The sequence below is a fragment of the Plasmodium inui genome (genome assembly GCF_000524495.1).
Source record: "Plasmodium inui San Antonio 1 unplaced genomic scaffold supercont1.8, whole genome shotgun sequence".
Classification (NCBI taxonomy): domain Eukaryota; phylum Apicomplexa; class Aconoidasida; order Haemosporida; family Plasmodiidae; genus Plasmodium; species Plasmodium inui.
The window spans coordinates 437546-454538 of NW_008481842.1; the positions used below are offsets into that span (position 1 = coordinate 437546).

At 41.3% G+C, this 16993-nt stretch overlaps 6 protein-coding genes across 6 annotated transcripts; 2 read left to right on the top strand and 4 right to left on the bottom strand.

Moving 5' to 3' along the window:
* Positions 1-3245: 3245 nt before the first annotated feature.
* Positions 3246-7794, top strand: C922_02365 (protease; the record flags this gene model as incomplete). Its single annotated transcript, XM_008817964.1, has 3 exons — positions 3246-3469; positions 3660-6461; positions 6705-7794. 3 exons carry the CDS (start codon positions 3246-3248, stop codon positions 7792-7794), a joined length of 4116 nt encoding a protein of 1371 aa, XP_008816186.1.
* Positions 7795-10587: 2793 nt separating this feature from the next.
* On the top strand, positions 10588-11502 carry C922_02366 (hypothetical protein; the record flags this gene model as incomplete). Its single annotated transcript, XM_008817965.1, has 1 exon — positions 10588-11502. The coding sequence occupies one exon, from the start codon at positions 10588-10590 to the stop codon at positions 11500-11502; it is 915 nt and encodes a 304-aa protein (XP_008816187.1).
* Positions 11503-12151: 649 nt separating this feature from the next.
* Positions 12152-13450, bottom strand: C922_02367 (hypothetical protein; the record flags this gene model as incomplete). Its single annotated transcript, XM_008817966.1, has 1 exon — positions 12152-13450. One exon carries the CDS (start codon positions 13448-13450, stop codon positions 12152-12154), a length of 1299 nt encoding a protein of 432 aa, XP_008816188.1.
* An 846-nt stretch (positions 13451-14296) lies between these two features.
* C922_02368 (hypothetical protein) lies at positions 14297-14893 on the bottom strand (the record flags this gene model as incomplete). The annotated part of the gene is made up of 1 exon (XM_008817967.1): positions 14297-14893. One exon carries the CDS (start codon positions 14891-14893, stop codon positions 14297-14299), a length of 597 nt encoding a protein of 198 aa, XP_008816189.1.
* Positions 14894-15224: 331 nt separating this feature from the next.
* C922_02369 (hypothetical protein) lies at positions 15225-15940 on the bottom strand (the record flags this gene model as incomplete). Its single annotated transcript, XM_008817968.1, has 2 exons — positions 15225-15412; positions 15622-15940. 2 exons carry the CDS (start codon positions 15938-15940, stop codon positions 15225-15227), a joined length of 507 nt encoding a protein of 168 aa, XP_008816190.1.
* On the bottom strand, positions 15941-16963 carry C922_02370 (hypothetical protein; the record flags this gene model as incomplete). Its single annotated transcript, XM_008817969.1, has 1 exon — positions 15941-16963. One exon carries the CDS (start codon positions 16961-16963, stop codon positions 15941-15943), a length of 1023 nt encoding a protein of 340 aa, XP_008816191.1.
* Between the last annotated feature and the right edge of the window lie 30 nt (positions 16964-16993).

Consider the following 16993-nt stretch of genomic DNA (forward strand, 5'->3'; position numbering starts at 1 on the left):
AAATTCATACATGGTAAACGTTAAATAAAGGGAAAAGGCCATATAATAAGTTGCGTATGTTCGCAATGTCGTTGTACCCCTGGACGTACGTCCTGATGTGGAAATCCGCCGCGAGTCTGAGTTGGTGGAGTTGTTACTCACCCTGTTGTGTAGTCCCCTCGATCTGTGTAGCAATATGTATACATTTGTGGATAAGGAAAATACCTAGCACATAGGACGAAATGTTGCACACTTATGTGCTACCTGTTTGTCAGGACAGAGTGGAAGACGCCCACCCCTGTGTGTGTGTTACTTTAGTATGTATTTTTACACACCTTTTCTTATTTGGCTATTGTTGTTCCCCCTTCCGTAGAACGTTTCGATTTGTGCAGGTGAAAATTGAAATGGAAAAGGCATGGAACAATGGAAGAAAAAAAAAGGAGGTTATTTTGCCCCCCATTGGGGGTCCATCCATTTGACATAAGTAATTCGTGAAAAGGAAAGAAAAAACTTTTTGTGGAACTTTTTTGTGTTAAAAAATTTCGCCATTTTATAAAAATCAAAAAATGTTTTTAGGAACATTTTAAAGGCAGTAAAATTCTATGTCGCAGAATATTTTGCGCTAACCTAAATTTTGTAATGGGCAGTATTTTGGACTATCCATTCTTTCTGACCATTTTGTAAGGAAAAGTTTGCTCAAAAATGACGTTGCGATGTGTAAACATCATTTGTATTTTTTCCCCAACGGGGAGTTATACCATTAAATGTTTTTCTTTTTTTTTTTTAAGAGTAAATAAATGAGAGGTAAACTCAATTTTTAACAACCATTTTGCATGTTATGTTTTTTGAATCCTGCTTTTTTGCGCAGGGACCCATTCGTGAGAGTTACTTTTTTTTTTTTTTTCTTCTTTCCAGAATGAACAATTCAAAGCCTTCACTAGATTAGTCGCATTGAAATGGGAACAAAAATGTTCAAAGAAGCATTGACGATTAGTAGTGAATGTACTTCGTCGGATAAGAATGGCAGAAATTGATAAGTTGAGTGCGCGTTGGCTGCGAATGGAGGGTGCATGGGAAACATTTTTGCACAGCTGGATCTACAGCAGTTGCAACGACGGAGATCGTGAATGGAAAAAATTTCCCTAAATGGTCCCAAAGGTTCCCTTATATTATAGTGAATTCTGCGTACCTTTTTGGTAAAATTTGCGTAACTTTTGCTTAACTTATGGGTAAATTTTGCGCTACCTTCTCGTCAACTTTTTCCTTTTTTTTCCCAAATTTCCAGAATATGACACCCAAAAGGTTACACTTAAATCCGCCATTTTAGCGGAAAAATTGCGCAAAAAGGAAAATTTGCCCCATCACAAAGCAACTTGTTTTTCCTTCCTTCTTGAAGAAGTTCGAAAGTTCTCAACTTAGCGAAGTGAAAAAAGTTTGAAAGGTTTTAAAGTTGCGCAATTTCTAGATCACTGCTTTTTCTTTTTTTAATATTTTTGCCCTTTTTTTTTCGACCATTTTTTGGGAATTTTACAAAATTTACAACTTCTAGGCACTCTCACAGTTCTGCAACTCGTTTTCGGCTTGTTTACGACTCGTTTGCTACTCGTTTGCTACGCTTTTTGGACTCGTTTGAGACGCTTTTGCGACTGTTTTTTACTTTTTTCCGCTTCTTATGCACCTTATTCCAATTCTCCCTCGGCACTTGAATTTTCATGTGAAAAAACAAAAAGCATGGGTTGCTATAGAGCCGCGAGGCAACAGTTGTGTGATTTGTTCTCCGGAAAAATTAAAAAGTTCCCCATTTTTTTTGTAAAAAATGGGAGACTTACACGTATGTGCTTATAAATGTGTGTTAAAAAAAAACTTGTAAAGAGAAGAATGCCAAAGAGTGAAAAAGAAAAAAATTAAAAGGCTTATTTGGAATAATTGATGAAATTTTTTCCAAATGTGACAATTTTTTCCCTTCTGTTGACTATTTTCGATCTCCCGGAATGGTTCACTTTAAGCACAAAAAAAAAAAAATATATATATACATGTACACATGTCATTATGTACATTTTAAGAAACATAGAACACGTGGGGAACATTGAGAAAAACCTTATTACTCACGTTTGAAGTATTTTGAGGAGTCGTTTTTTTTCCCGTTTTTCCCTTTTTACTCTTGTGATGTTTTTATCCCCCACGAGCAGCACAGGAGCTCAAGTTCTTTTTCTCAAATTTTTACCTGCTTAAAAATGCTTTACAACAAAACGATTGGAATCTATATGGGCCACAAATTTTGACAAAAAAAAAAGAATTAAATATTACAGAAGAGGAAGCTTGTACCATGTGTGCTTTCTTTTGAATAAGTTGAATTATTTTTATTGAAACGCTTTTTTTTTTTTTTGCGAGTGAAAATGCTCAACTAGCAGTAGAGACCATTTTACACACACCAGCGAAACACACTTTATCGCGAGCAATAGTAACAGCGTGTGTACTGCTCACGCGAGTGTGCCTTTGGGAAAATGTGTAAATAAGCGGATGGGGAAATGTACCTATGTGCTTATGTACACCTACGTGCGCGGACGCCCATCTACATCACCGCTTCGCCCACGCGGGCAGTTAGGGTCATAGTGGAAAACACATTTTAAAGGGCTACGCCTCTGCCAGTCCGCTCTGTACAAGTGCATTTGCACGCTTCCTTTTTTTTGTTTGTTTCAGTTTTTCACGTGTTCACTTTCTAAGTTTTTCTCCTTTCACGTTTTTCATATTCGCCCGTTTTTTCCACATTCGCGCGATTTGCGCTGTTTACGCGATTTGTGCCGTACGACCGTTCGCAACTTTTCCCCACTGCATCTTTTTTCTCAAGTGGGGAGACTTAGTAACGGTCTATACTCAATTTTTCACATCGGAATGTGGGTACACCTTTGTGTTATGATTTCTCGTGAACGCCATTAATTTACATTCCCTGTGTAGTTGTAAAGACCTGCGTCTGCATACGTCGTGAGCTTCCGCTGAGTGGTGATATTTCGCCCATTTGTATCTAGTTCTACCCCCTCCCCCCCTGTGCGGACACCGGAATGCGAATAAATATATACGTACATCCATATATGTATACGAGTTTACTCCACCTATAGCGCATGAACCGTTATAACAGGAGTGAATGTTAATTTTGTTCTAAATCAAAGAAGAGACCCCTGAAAATGTAATTAGACTTTTATTTCCCTCTTCCATCCTCCCTTTTTTTTTTTTTTTGTGCACTTTTTTTTTTCTAATTTGTCCATAAAATGATCAGGTCACGTTATGTGCTGCCACTAATCATCATGAATATTTTATTTCAAAATGACTGGCATGGGAAAAATATTTTAGACCAGTTGGCCAATTATAACGTCAAATTGGTGAAGACAGGAAGTCGCATTTTATCAGACAATACAACAGGTCGAATAAACTTTTTGGATGAAATTAAAGGAAGCTACAAACCGCTGTTTGACGTGTACGAATTGTCAGCCAAGTTCGAAAAATTAAGAAATGCCAAGGAGAAACAGAAAGGAAAAAGAAGAAAAAAAAAAAAAAAAAAAAAAAAAAAAAAAAAAAAAAAAAAAAAAAAAAAAAAAAAAAAATGAGCATATAACGGGGGGGGATAACAAAGACACACCCCGCTTAAACCCAATCGGATTGTCCGATGCACAACATGATGGGAGTGAAGATATTCAAAAAGGAAAATCCAAAGACGTGCCAATTCATGAAGCAAACAATGGAAAATCAACAAGCATAGACGAAACTGCTGATAATTTAATACAGATGCCCAATGATGAAAAATCAAATGGAAAAGGAAATGCAGAAAGGGCTGTAGAGACAGAACCAAATACGTTTAGAAAATTAATTAACAAAGGGAATATAGAAGATTTTGACAATTTGGGAGAACACGAGCAGGAGGAAGAAGAAGTAGAAGTAGAAGAAGAAGTAGAAGTAGAAGAAAAGAAAAAAGAAAAAGAGACGGAGAAGCCGCAGGAGAAGGTACAACCTGAGGAATCCGACGAACAAACTGGCCGCAAATCGATGAGCGAAGAAGGGTCGAAGTCGATTAGTAGAGAGAAGGAAGGAAGACAGAGCAATCCTAGTGAATCCTCCCCTGGAGGTGAGTCACCCCAAGAAGGTGGTAATAATCTAGGAGACGGCATCGAAATGGCAGCATTAAAAGGGGACGACAAGTCCAAAGGGCAAGAAAGAAAGAATGAGAAAATTCTAATGTTTAGCAAAGAGGAAGGGGAAGAAACGGAAAAGTCGAATGAGGGAGGAAGCCCGAAGGTTCATTCTCCCCAGGATGATAATGCGGAAAAAGCGAGTGCAGCCGGTAAGGAGGAAAAAGAGGAGGATGATGAGGAAGAAGAAGTAGAGGAGGAGGAAGAAGAAGAGGGGAAGGGGGAGGAATACCGACTATATGAATCAGAAAATGTGCCACAAGAAGACATCATAACACAAAAATTTGACCACTACACAATCGTCACAAACTCGAAAGATGTCCTTAACGACATCAGTGTTGACGCGTCAGACATTTCCAAGCTGAGTATTGGAAGCATAAACATACCTTACAGCGAAGAGAACAAAACTTCCTTCACGCACCAGAGACACATAGTCGTAACGAACAAGGGGAATAAAAAATATAGAGTTGTTCTGATGACAAAAAATTCGAAGTTTATCGAATTGGAGGATGAATGGCGTCAGAAGGCTGCCACCAATACATTCATTGAAAGGGAGGGGATGGAAAAGAAGGAGACACCAGACGATGAGTATGAAGAAGATAGTGACCAAACGAATTTGTATGCGGGCAAAGGGACACTCGATTTTGGTAAGGCCTATCGGGGCAACAGGGGGGGCAGCGGCCGAGAGAGGGGAACTCCCAGCGGGACCGGAAATGTCAATGTGGAGAGGCACACAGCTGGTGGTACTGCTGCTAGTACTGCTGGTCGCAGCGGTGGCGGTGCCATACGGGGAACGATAAAGCGCCTTTTCAGCTTTTTAACGTTGAGGTGGAATCAAGATGAGCCTTCCACTGGCACGGGTGAATCGAAGGACAATAGCGGAAGGGATGGCGATGATGGGGACAATAAAGAAAACTCTAACGGTGGAGGCGACCCCCATGACCATACAGACAACTTGAATGAATTTTTGAGTGCCGACAAGCTGGTGGACCAGTATCTATTAAATCTGAAAAACAGCACCCCCGAGAAGCAGGAGCTAATATTCGTCCTGAGAGGAGACTTAGATTTGCACTCATCACACATGAAAACGGTTATCAAAAGAAGCAGCGAGAAATTTGAGGAGCACATAAAGAGAAACTTCCATCAAGTGGACAAAATAGTGTATGATGTCTCGTCGCCAATCAACTTTCTGTGTTTTTTTGTTCCAACCGTTTTTGACATGAATAATTTTCACTTGTTGAGGGAGGCGCTGATCATATTGCAGAGGGAGCTGGAGGGCTACATGGAGAACTGGAGCTTTTCCAATACCTACGTGACGTTGGACGCGCCGCACGTGGGGGGCGGGGTTATTGGCCAAAGTGCCGCTTCGGCGGATGGGACTAATGGTAGTCACAAAGATGGACAGATAGACAGGCATGTAGACAGCCACGGAGGGAATGACACAGGAGAAGACGCAGAGGATGACGCAGGAGATCACGCAGGAGACAACGCAGACGATAACGCAGACGACGACGCAGACGATCACGAAGCCCACCACGCAGATGGCCCCACACACAAGGGGACCAGAAAATTCGTCAAGAAGAAAAAAAACCTGTACAATGGTAACTACTCCTTTGTGCGCAAATTCTGGAGTATCCAGTCAATCAGTGAATTCGCTAGAAGAAAGAGAAAAACGAAGAAGGAAATCGAAAAGGAAATTCTAAACTTCTTACCGAAAGAGTTAAGAGAGTATTCCACGTGGAACCTCTCAATCATCCGAGTATTTAATGCCTGGTTTCTAGCAGGCTATGGGAACAAAAATGTGAAGGTGTGCATAATAGACTCTGGGATCGATAAGAATCACATCGACTTAATGAAAAATGTCTACATTCCGGAATACTCCACACAATACGAAATGACGAGAGAGTTTTACGACTTTATGGTGAAGAACCCAACAGATTCTTCCGGACATGGGACACATGTCACAGGAATTATCGGTGGAGTAGCCAATGATTTAGGCATGGTCGGTGTGGCCCCCAATGTTACTTTAATATCGTTAAGGTTTATCGATGGAGAAAAGTATGGAGGAAGTTTCCACGCCATTAAAGCCATTAACGTTTGCATTTTAATTAAAGCGCCGATCATCAATGTCAGTTGGGGGTCTAGCAAGTACGATGCCAATATTCACCGTGCTGTGCAAAGGCTGAAATATACCTTCAACGGGAAGGGCACCGTGCTAGTCACGGCCGCCGGCAACGAGAACAAGAACAACGACGAGCACCCTTTGTACCCTTCAAGTTTTAAGTTGCCCCACGTGTACAGGTACGCCTCACAGGCTGGGCGAAGGCTGACCTTGTCTTTGCAATACCTTCTATCACTTCCCATCTATGCGCCCCTTTTTCTGTGCCTTCACAATTGTTCCCATTTATGCTTACTCGTTTCTGTGCCTTCACAATTGTTCCGATTTATGCTCACCCGTTTCTGTGCCTTCACACTTCGTCCCATTTATTCTCCGCGTAACAACCCGTTTGACATCCCTCCACTGCTTCCAACCTCCCCGTGCAGCGTCGCCTCCATCAGCAAGAACTTCGAAATTTCTCCCTTCTCAAACTACGGAGAGAAGAGTGTACACATCATGGCACCCGGCCACCACATATACTCCACCACGCCAAACAATTCGTACAAAATAAATACGGGCACCTCGATGGCGGCCCCGCATGTGTGCGGAGTCAGTGCCTTAGTCTACTCAGTGTGTTACAATCAAGGGTTCATCCCCTCCGCAGAAGAAGTGTTAGATATATTGACGAGGACGTCTATCAAGGTAATCACGCGAAACAGAAAAACAATAAATGACAGCCTGGTAAATGCAGAAGGAGCTGTCCTGACAACATTGTTAGGAGGACTGTGGATGCAGATGGACTGCCATTTTGTACAATTCAATTTGGAAAGAGGAAAGAAAAAACACATCCCTGTCGTATTCTCAGCCTATAAAAAAGGAATATACGAAACAGACATAGTTATAGCAGTAATACCTACGGAGGAAAATTCCAAATCCTATAGTGAAATTTGGATACCTATCCGAATAGTGACTGATCCGGAAGCGGAAAACTTTAAAGAGTCTCCTGTAAATGGAAAACAAATAATAATCGATAAGAATGAAGCAGGTCATGATGAAGTGCTCTCTTACATCTGTGATAATGCCTTATACAATTTGTACGAGATGAATAGTAAGTTCCTTGTCATTTCCGTAGTGCTATTCTTTGTGGTACTCATTTTGATAGTCGTCGGAACGATTTTATTTATCAAGAGAAAGCGCGAAAGCGAATACTGCGACGATGAAAGCCATGAAGACAATATGATGAGGAACAGTGCCATCGAGCAGCACCACATTTTAAACAATACCGGAAACCACGAACTCGAAATGGCCAAACGTTCCCATGTAGAAAAAATGAGAAACAGCGTCCGATTCAGCGCTGTGATGGGGACACAAAACACTTGTACGGTTAAGGAAAGGGAATTCAAAAAGTTCAGTTTGGACAATTACGGCGAATTCATAAAAATGCCCCTTTTGAAATCTAACAGCGGCAAACCGACCACTCACAATGTGGACCAGAAGTGTGAGTGGGATGCGGATAAGCAAGATTCATGGAAGTGAGCAAATATGAGGGCATGCCATAGGGGGACAGGAATAGGGGCCAATGACATAAGGAGCCATGACATATGGAGCAGCGCGTCTCCGCACCGATCCTTACCCTGACGAAGGTCCAAAAATGGGTGAAATAAACTTTGGAGTTCATTTTTTTTCGCGCAAATTTGTTCGCACAGATGTTTTTCCCCCCCCGCTGCATGTTCCCAAGGGAACGGCAAAAACGCGGAGAAGAGACGATTGGAAGCAATTTTTTGATAGCAAAAAAACGCACCACAACACCAGTGGTTGTAATTTTTTCTTCTTTTTTTTTAGACAATGTGCCGCCACACTCATAAAAATTTGTTAAGCGGCACTTACAATTCATTTTTTTTCACTCCACTTGCTAGCGTCCACGACGTGGTCGTTTTTTTTTTTTTTAATATTCCTTCTTTCATTATGATTTTTTAGGATCCTTAATTAGGTATACACATATATACACATTGTGCACACATACTTCTTTCCCTATTGATTATTCTCTTTTTTTAATTTTTTTGTGCGCTTTTTTTACGTTGTTACAAACACGCGTTGTTTTCAGCTCCCTCGGGGGTGAATTATATGCATTTACGAACTACAGCGCGTAATAGCTTTTAATAAAGAGGTAACTTTTTCCTCCTCTCACAGAGGTGAACGGAAGGGTGCGGGGGGAAATTAATTAGCACGCCGCATACGTACCACGCTGCACAGGTGTGTGTAACATATATACTACTACTTACGCATTCATGCCGTGCCTCGGTATGCAAAACGAACCCTGTTCAACGTTCCTCAATCCATCGTAATGGCCTCTCAAACTTTAAGCAGCCTATTCAGTCCTAGTAACTAAACCTGCCAATAAACGAACAGCCAGAATGAGCAGTAGCAAAATAGCAGCGGGCAGCGGCATCGTCATGGGACCAAGACGTGGTGAAGAAAGAGAACACATATATGTATAAATATATAATGCTACCTAACATGGCAAGAAATTATACTCTGTCAAAAGAGCAGTCAGAATATGTATGTCATATGCAACCCTTAAACAGTGCTTAGTGCGCTTTATAATTTATTTTTGGCAGGATGGGCAAACGGAGTTATGCTAAAACTCGCCACTTCTACCATTTCAAGGGGTCAAAAATAACGTAAGATGATATACCAAGCAAAATAGCTACAGCCTATTGGGGAAAATAGGAATAACGAACCTTTCACGCGATAAATTATTATGGCGATGAGAGCCTCTATTAAGGGAAGTATCATGATATTGGAAGCTAAAGAAATAAATTCATCCAAAAGCTGCTTAAATTAAGGTCGCCCCTTTCGAGGCAAATAACGCCATAAAACATAGTTAAGCAGTTAACCGTGGGGGGAATGAAATGAGAATAAAGCTTTCATTTCTAACCAGCCAATTTGCTCCGCTTCGTACAGTTAAAAAGAGGCTACTAAGAACTGGGGAAAAATTCACAATATAAAAATCTTTTCTTAATTATTTCCTATTTAAAGCGAAGAAAGGTGAAAAAAACAACTGACTAGATGAGAACCCATAAAACTATAATTAAATCTCGCCATATGTGAAAAAGTTTGATTCGTTATAACTGTAAAGGGGGTGCACTGTACAAACCTATGAGTGCTAGGGTAAAACAACGCGCGAAAGGTTACATGAAGCAAGCTTCAAATTATCCTTTCCCCCATCAAAAATTACTGTGAAAATTGATAAGGTCTCGATAGAGACCATATCAGCTATCACGCTGATAAGAACAGGTACTACAAATTGATCTTAGCCAAGAGGCCGAGAAGGGGTAAAGTTTAATTTGTTTGAAGTTTCACTGGGTATATCTTTCCCTACCAAAAGTGTACCTCTTCGATGGATCATTCGTTTCCACCTATATGGGTTCATTTAGGGGCGCTCGGCAAAAAGGTGTAGCGCACCCTGGCAGTGCCCACGCGCGAGGGTGTCTTGCATATATAATAATGCCATTTGCGTGGCTCCTGTAGGTAACTGTCTCGCTACTATGCAGTACCGCTTCTCAAACGCGTCATCGTTTCCCATTTTTAAGAAAACATACGGCTAGTGCATATCTATGTGTTCCAGGGACACACCTGTGAGCACGTTACGTGCACCTCTGCGCTCTGTAAAAATGTCATGAGTGAAAACGCACGGCCACCGTTTGGGAAACCGGCAATTTGGGAAAATGCCTCCCGCTTTAAGTTGGTTTATTTTTGTAGTCCCATTTGGTAAGCACTTTTGGGGAGCCCCTTTTTTTTCCCCCGATACTTCTCTCTTCCCGTAGTATAAAAAATAAAAAAGGCACTTTAACCTTAGTAACGGTAGGATGCGTCACGAAACAGGTGGGGGAGTAGGCAAATTACAAAGTGTTAATTATGAATTATAGGGGACATTTCAAAATGGGCAAAGAAAAAAAGGAGGACGCTTAGCCAAGTAGCTGTGTAAGGTGGTACTGTAACGCAGTTGCGACAGCGCAACTTTGGAGTGTGCTTGCTAAATCGGGATGAAGTGAGAATTCCACGACATTGCAATGGTATAACACGTTTCGTGATACAACATAGTAGAGTAACCCCTTTTTTTCGCACCTCGTGACCAGTATCACTTTCCCCCTCTTATCAAGAGAGACGCCGTGGAATTCCCCTCCTCTCGAAGAAAAAAGGCGCCATCAAAATGGAAGCACACTTCCTAACAACTCAGCACAACAAATAGGTAGTTGTGTGCCACAAAGTCTTAACAACTATTCTACAACAAGTGCATATTACAGTATCAAACCATGCACGTAAAGAATGATGGCTGTAGGGAAGATGCTCAGAGAAATTACTCTAAAACATGGAAACGTGAGAAACGCGATAAGGGTTCCTAACCGATTTATAAACATGACCTCTACTCTGAATGAAGAAACCGTAACACAAAAAAGGAACAAACGGGATTACATATTATCGCTGGACGAAGCATTATATTTGTCCAAGGAAATGGGGATTAAGACGACCACGGAGATCCAAAGGATTCTGATGAGGTCCCCGCCTTTTTCGCCGGACATGAGTCCATTCCTCATTGACAATTTTTTGTCTAGTCCGAAGAGGGATAGCCATTCGGATGAAATAGCTCAAATTGATCAGAAGTTGAAAGCGTTAGAGGGAAGCCAAGACAACAATGAGGAGAGTGAACAGGGAGAAGTCCAAGGCGCTTTGCAAAACAACAGAATGAATGATGTTGCTCAGAATCGTGAGGAAGATCTTATTAACAAGATTCTTATTGACAAGTTTAATAAAAAAAGGGGAAAGACTTTTACCCATAATGATATGGAATGGTTGGAGGAGTCAGAAGGGATTGGGACAAACAAAAGATCGTCTGCATATGTTTATATAAAAAGAGGCAGTGGTATTGTCAAGGTAAATGATGAAGAAGATCTCTACATTAGATGGCCTTATTTTTATAATCGAATGGATGTACTGGAACCCTTTTATGTCACCAATACTTCCTGCGTTTTTGATGTGTTTATAAAATTGAAAGGCGGTGGAATCAGTGGGCAATCCAAAGCAGCTAGGTTGGCCATAGGACGAGCTCTACTCAACGCTTGTCCACACATTTATGACGACCTTAAACAGCACCATATTCTGTACGAAGATATGAGGCAGAAATTTCCAAAAATGCCAGGACGGAAAAAATCAAGGGCTATGAAGCAGTGGTCGAAGCGATGATCCTCCCCAAGCACCGCCGCCCAACAGACGATGCTACGTTGTGTCGAATGATTTGCTTTTTCACGCTCCTCCTACATTCCCAACTTTGTAACGTAGCGGTTGCATCGGTCAAGTAATCGAAATGGCTACCATTTGACCTGTGCAAAGACGAATTAGGCGTTATGGAGACACTGCGTTGGGTATGCATGGTCACCTGTTTTACGCGTCGGCGGGGAGAAGGCACCCCTCGAAATGTAAACCGTGAAGTGTTCCCTATGAGTATTCCCCGATTATTCAGAAGGTTAAGTACATCTGTGCCTCCTCGTAGGCATACCCGCAGCTATAAATCGTGTGTCGCATTTTCTATCACTTCATACGAAGCATGTGCCATTCTGTGAATGCACCTGCTTGGATGCGTTTTATACCCCCTGCGCAGTTATGCTTCTGCATAGGCATAAATGACTAATTGGTGTGGTTTGGGTTTTTTAAAAAATTTGCCCCAAATGGGGGGAACTCAGGAGCGAATGGGACGAGAAGCACATACAGGAGTGACACCTCAAAAGGGTAATTGTCCAAACGTTTGCACATACCATTTGTGGGAAAAAAGAAGGAAAAAAAAAAAAAATGCATATAATTCCCCCTTCCTGTATCATCCCATATTCCTTCCTTGCTACACGACGTACCTCCCGTTGCACACCGTTTTCGTTTGATTTTCCTTTTTTGGTATCTTAAAGTTTATAGTAACGTTGGACTCTTTTTTTCCTTCCTTGTCCTCACTGCCGAGTAAATTTTTTAATTTGGCACTGGAGCTTTCTAGGTGCTCCCTGCTCACTGTATAGATGTCCTTCTTGTAGCCCTTTTTTATTTTCTCCGATTTGATATGATTTATAACTTCGTTTTCATTTGTTTTCCAGTACTTTCCCAATTCGGCATCGATGGCGGTGTAGATATAGGGACACTTGAAAAGGTCGTCAATAAAATTTGCATACGTGTGTAGGCTACTCAGAGGGACTAAACAATTTTTTGGGTGTTTTGTTTTCCGAACGTTGGCAGGCAAAATGATATCAGGAATTTGTCCAAACAATAATTCTCTTTTTTCAATTTCGGGCAAATCTTTTTCAAAGATATTTTTATTTTTTTTGTAAAATTTGTAAGTACTTAGATAACTTTCCAAATTATTTTCTTCTTTTATTTTTACTATAAAGTTTTGATCTTTAAAACTTAATTTTGCATATTCCTTTTGGAATTTTTTTTTTTCTTCTTCGTGTTTTTTTTCTTCTTTCACATTTGTTTCTTTCTTTTTATTTATCTCCTCTTTCAGTTTCATCCGTCTTATAAAGAATTCATCATCCAAGTTGTAGTACTTTCTGTATATATCTTCATGCTCGTTCATGTCTAATTTTTTCCCGTAAAAATAGTACTTACCTCCTTCGTCTTTTCTCTTCACTTGGTAGGGTTTTTTAAAAAATCGCTCGTAATCCTTCGCTACTTGTTGTTCCACGTAATCTTCATAGAACATGACTTCTCCGTCGTATATTTTTTTTCGCAGGCTTTTTTTTTCCTTCACTTGTTTTCCTCGCTCTTGTTCATTTTGAGGAATCCAAATTTTTAAATCCCCTTCATAGCAGTTTTGGTTATTTTTCGCTCTATCTGCCGCTGCTTTGGAAAGTTTCTCCCCCGAAAAGGGCGCATTTATTTCGTCATATAGGTACTCCATTTTTATATCATCAAAATTGGCATTTTTAGAATTGGGGGGGTATCGGTATGGAGACACAGGCAGCTTGTTAACCCACTTAGCTGCATTTTTCTCTTTGTATTTTCTGTACAGTTGAGTGTAGTCTATGAAGTTGTGGAGCGCCAGACTTTGGCCATCTGCTGCGTCCGGGGCGTCCCAACCGTCTTCTTCTTCCTTTACCCCTTTGCATCGCGTGGGTTGGTCCAAAATTTCGCAGTTGAACAGTTTTTCCATGTCTGCGAGGGGGGGGGAGCGGCGATATGAGCGGTGATGTGAGCGGTGATGTGAGCGGTGATGTGAGCGGTGATGTGAGCGGTGGTGTGAGAGGCGATATGAGAGGAAATATCGGCGACGATATGCAGTACCTCCCCTGTCCTGTATTGGTCAAAAATTGCAGCAATTCCTAACAGCCAAAGGCAGCTGCTGACCCGACTGACACGCCTGCGATGTCAAATATGTCCGCAAGCACAATGGGCGCTCTGCACATTCTTTCGTCACAACTGGAGCGCAAATTTTCTTTGTCTATGAACAACTGCGTTGGTACAAATGAGCAAATGTTAACAAAAAAAAAAACACTCAAACGGATACATACCCCATGCATGCACTGCATGTTGTAAACGTATGACGCACAAAAAACAACTGGCAATTTTACGATGAAGCGTGGAAAAAAAAAAAAAAAAAAAAAATAGAAATAAAACCAAAACAACACAACACAGCGACACACACCTAGGAATTCCTCACATGAATATTTTTTAAAATGTACACACAAAAAAAAATATATCTTCTATGGATACATGTCGCATGATGTGTGCGGCGGATTTAGTTGCCCAAAGGTATGCACACGCGTCCTTTCCTTTTGGGGTAGTTAGACACAACCGATGTAACGCCACTTTTGATCACACATATTATTCCGTGCATCATCTGGGGATCCCCTCCAAACGAGGGAAAAGCTTTCCTTCGCGAAATGTATTCCTTGTAGTGTCCAATTCGCCACATGTTCGTTTTGCCTGTTCGGTGCCCCAATTCCTATGCATTTTTGACCGCCATCATAAGGTATCCCCCCTTCGCAGCGGACAGGCGTCAATACTCCAGGTGCGTAAAATCTATGCTAATTCTGTAATTATTTAACTCTTCGGAGGGGTAAAAATGCTCAAGTGGGAGGATGACATACTTCTGCTTCGAGTGATTTTTACAGTTGATGGAATCGTTCGTTACCTTTTCGGCACTTCTTTTTTCCGCGTCCGTTTCGTCACCTGTCAGTCGTTTGTCCACCGATAGACTATTTCCCTCTCGTGTTGAAGATGGATCATCATCCGAACACTCACTTATGACGCTTTTATTTTCTGGGGACCCATTTGAAGTCCCAAAAATATCAAGATGGATGGAAAAATGATAGGAGTGTTTTTTTTCCAAAGGATTGCAATGGAGTAAGTTCCTCTTCTTAAGTTGAAGTAATTCTGCGTTTCTTTTTTCGTCTTGCCTTAATATACTATTAACTTCGCACAGTAGCCTTCTGGAACATATAAAAAAAAAGGGGGGGTAAGTCAACAGTGACAAAGTGTGTTGGGGAATTAAAACTTCACTATGCGTCAGATACATGTAGACAAAAATGTCTTCCTTCACTGCTTCAAATTTTTTATATTCAAAATATTCGTCATTTTCGAGTTTTTTCTTCATTTTGTAAAGCTGTGTTAGTCATAAAGGGATGCAGATTTTGGCTCTCCACCGGACGCTTTTCATCGCAGGGGTGTATACCCAAATTCGCGACAATTTGGTACCCCTCCGTTGTACAAAATGGGTCTCGTCTGCATAAGCCCTCGCGTTAGCATAGACGCAGACCTCTTCATAGCGATTCGGGGCAGCCCTCGCGTTCGTATGCGCAAATGCGTTTTCAGCCTTGTACGCGTGCGCATTTGTGCTAGCTAAATGCATTAGACAAGGGTGAAAAAAAGGCAGGGAATTAATCAGCACCTTGTTACCCCTAAATTCGGTGACATTGTATTTTCCCCTATTCGTTTTTCTGTTCCTTTTGATTGATCTCCTCTGCGCCCATTCGTCTGTTGTCACCTTTTTGTCCGTTCTTGCATTTCCCTCTGTTTTTATTTCCTTTCACTAAACAGACGCAGTGGTTATATTTGTATATAACGTCCCTCGTGTCATTGTCCACGTAGACGAAGTGGAGCTCGGCCATGGGTTCTGCGGAGGGGGGGAGGGGCGATTAGCAATGGAGGAATGCCAACATGTTATGTCCCCCCAAATGGAGACAAATTATGAGCACACGGATTAGGGGCACACAAATTATGCACCCACAATTTATGCACACAAATTAGGATCACCAATAATACCATGACGGTGTAAACACATAATACACGCGTGGCTCGCGGGCTACCCCTCTTCTTGCTTACCCTCGTGGCGGAAACAATTTCCGAAGTGACGAATGAACTTAAAAATTTTGGCAAAAAAGTGGTCCACACTAGTGTGAAAGGATATCGCCGTCTTCTGGACATAGAAAGTTACATCACACAGGAGAAATAAAAAGGTATATATTTTGTAAAGTGTGTAGTTCCTTTCGTTTTTTACTTCCCTCATGTTGAAGTTTCCCCTCTCGTTTGTTTTTCTCTCTTTTGTGTGGTAGAGGAAAAGGCCGTACGGTTTATGCGCCTCTTCTGTGGGGATACCCAAATGGATGTCCTCATCATAGGCCAATTTGCAATCCTTTTCCATTCATGTCTCCATCCATTGTGTGTTTTTGTCGCACTTTCTACCGCGCAAGGTGTGCAACTCGTTATATAATGCCCATAAGGCGTGGCATCCAGTTTGGAACTTCCCTTCACTTTCTTCGCTTTTTTCTTTTACCTCTTTGTTTGCACCCCACCCTGGTGTTCCCCTCGTAGGAATTTCTTCTCTGCCTCTGTTCTGCCCGTCTAAGGCCACTTCCATCCCCATCGTCCTCTCGTAAAACCTATTGGAGGCATAAACAAACTGATGAAAATAGTCTATCAAACTTTGCGTCTCCCCTTTCTTGGCAGAAGACCCATAGTTGTACTTGCCCAATCCGAAATGGGATGACGTGTTTGAGTTTTTCCTTCCGATCACGTTGCACGAATCGACTGCGACGAATAAAATTCTTTCCTTTTTAGAGAAAATAAAACTGTACGCAAATAACATATGAACATAAATAAAGTGGGAAGGTTCCCACTTGACATGCGATGGGAAGACGTGTTCTAAACAGTGCACATTTACTAAGTCATTATTTTCGTCATATGTTTTTCCGTCCCTGTTGATCACAAAATTTAGTTTCTCAATTGCTAACATGCCATAACAGTATTTGCATCTTTTTCTCGTCTTCCCTCCTGCTTTCTGGAGGAGCATTTTATTTTTTAAATAATTCTTGGTGAAATGGTTTAGGTCAATCTCTTCATTGTTCTCATGACAGACGAGATTAACCAAATGGGTGGTGACCAGATCGGCATCTTTTTCTTCCTCTTTGGAACGCGTCGTGGGAATTATTCCCACAACAGTGGCCTCTTCAATTCTGGAAAAGAAATCATAAAATTCTTGCAGGTTTAATTTGTATTTTACTTCTTCATTTTCTGTTACCGTTTCTTTTAGGAAAAGTTGAATAGTCGTTACATTAGGGTTTACACTTGAGAGGGGGCGATCTCTGGGTCTTTTCTTGCCCTTCCAGGTTTTGTATACTTTCCCCGTTTTGTTCTTCCCCATCTGATTGCTCCAATCACCGTTCATGCTGAGACAACGGGTGCGTTCCTCAATGAG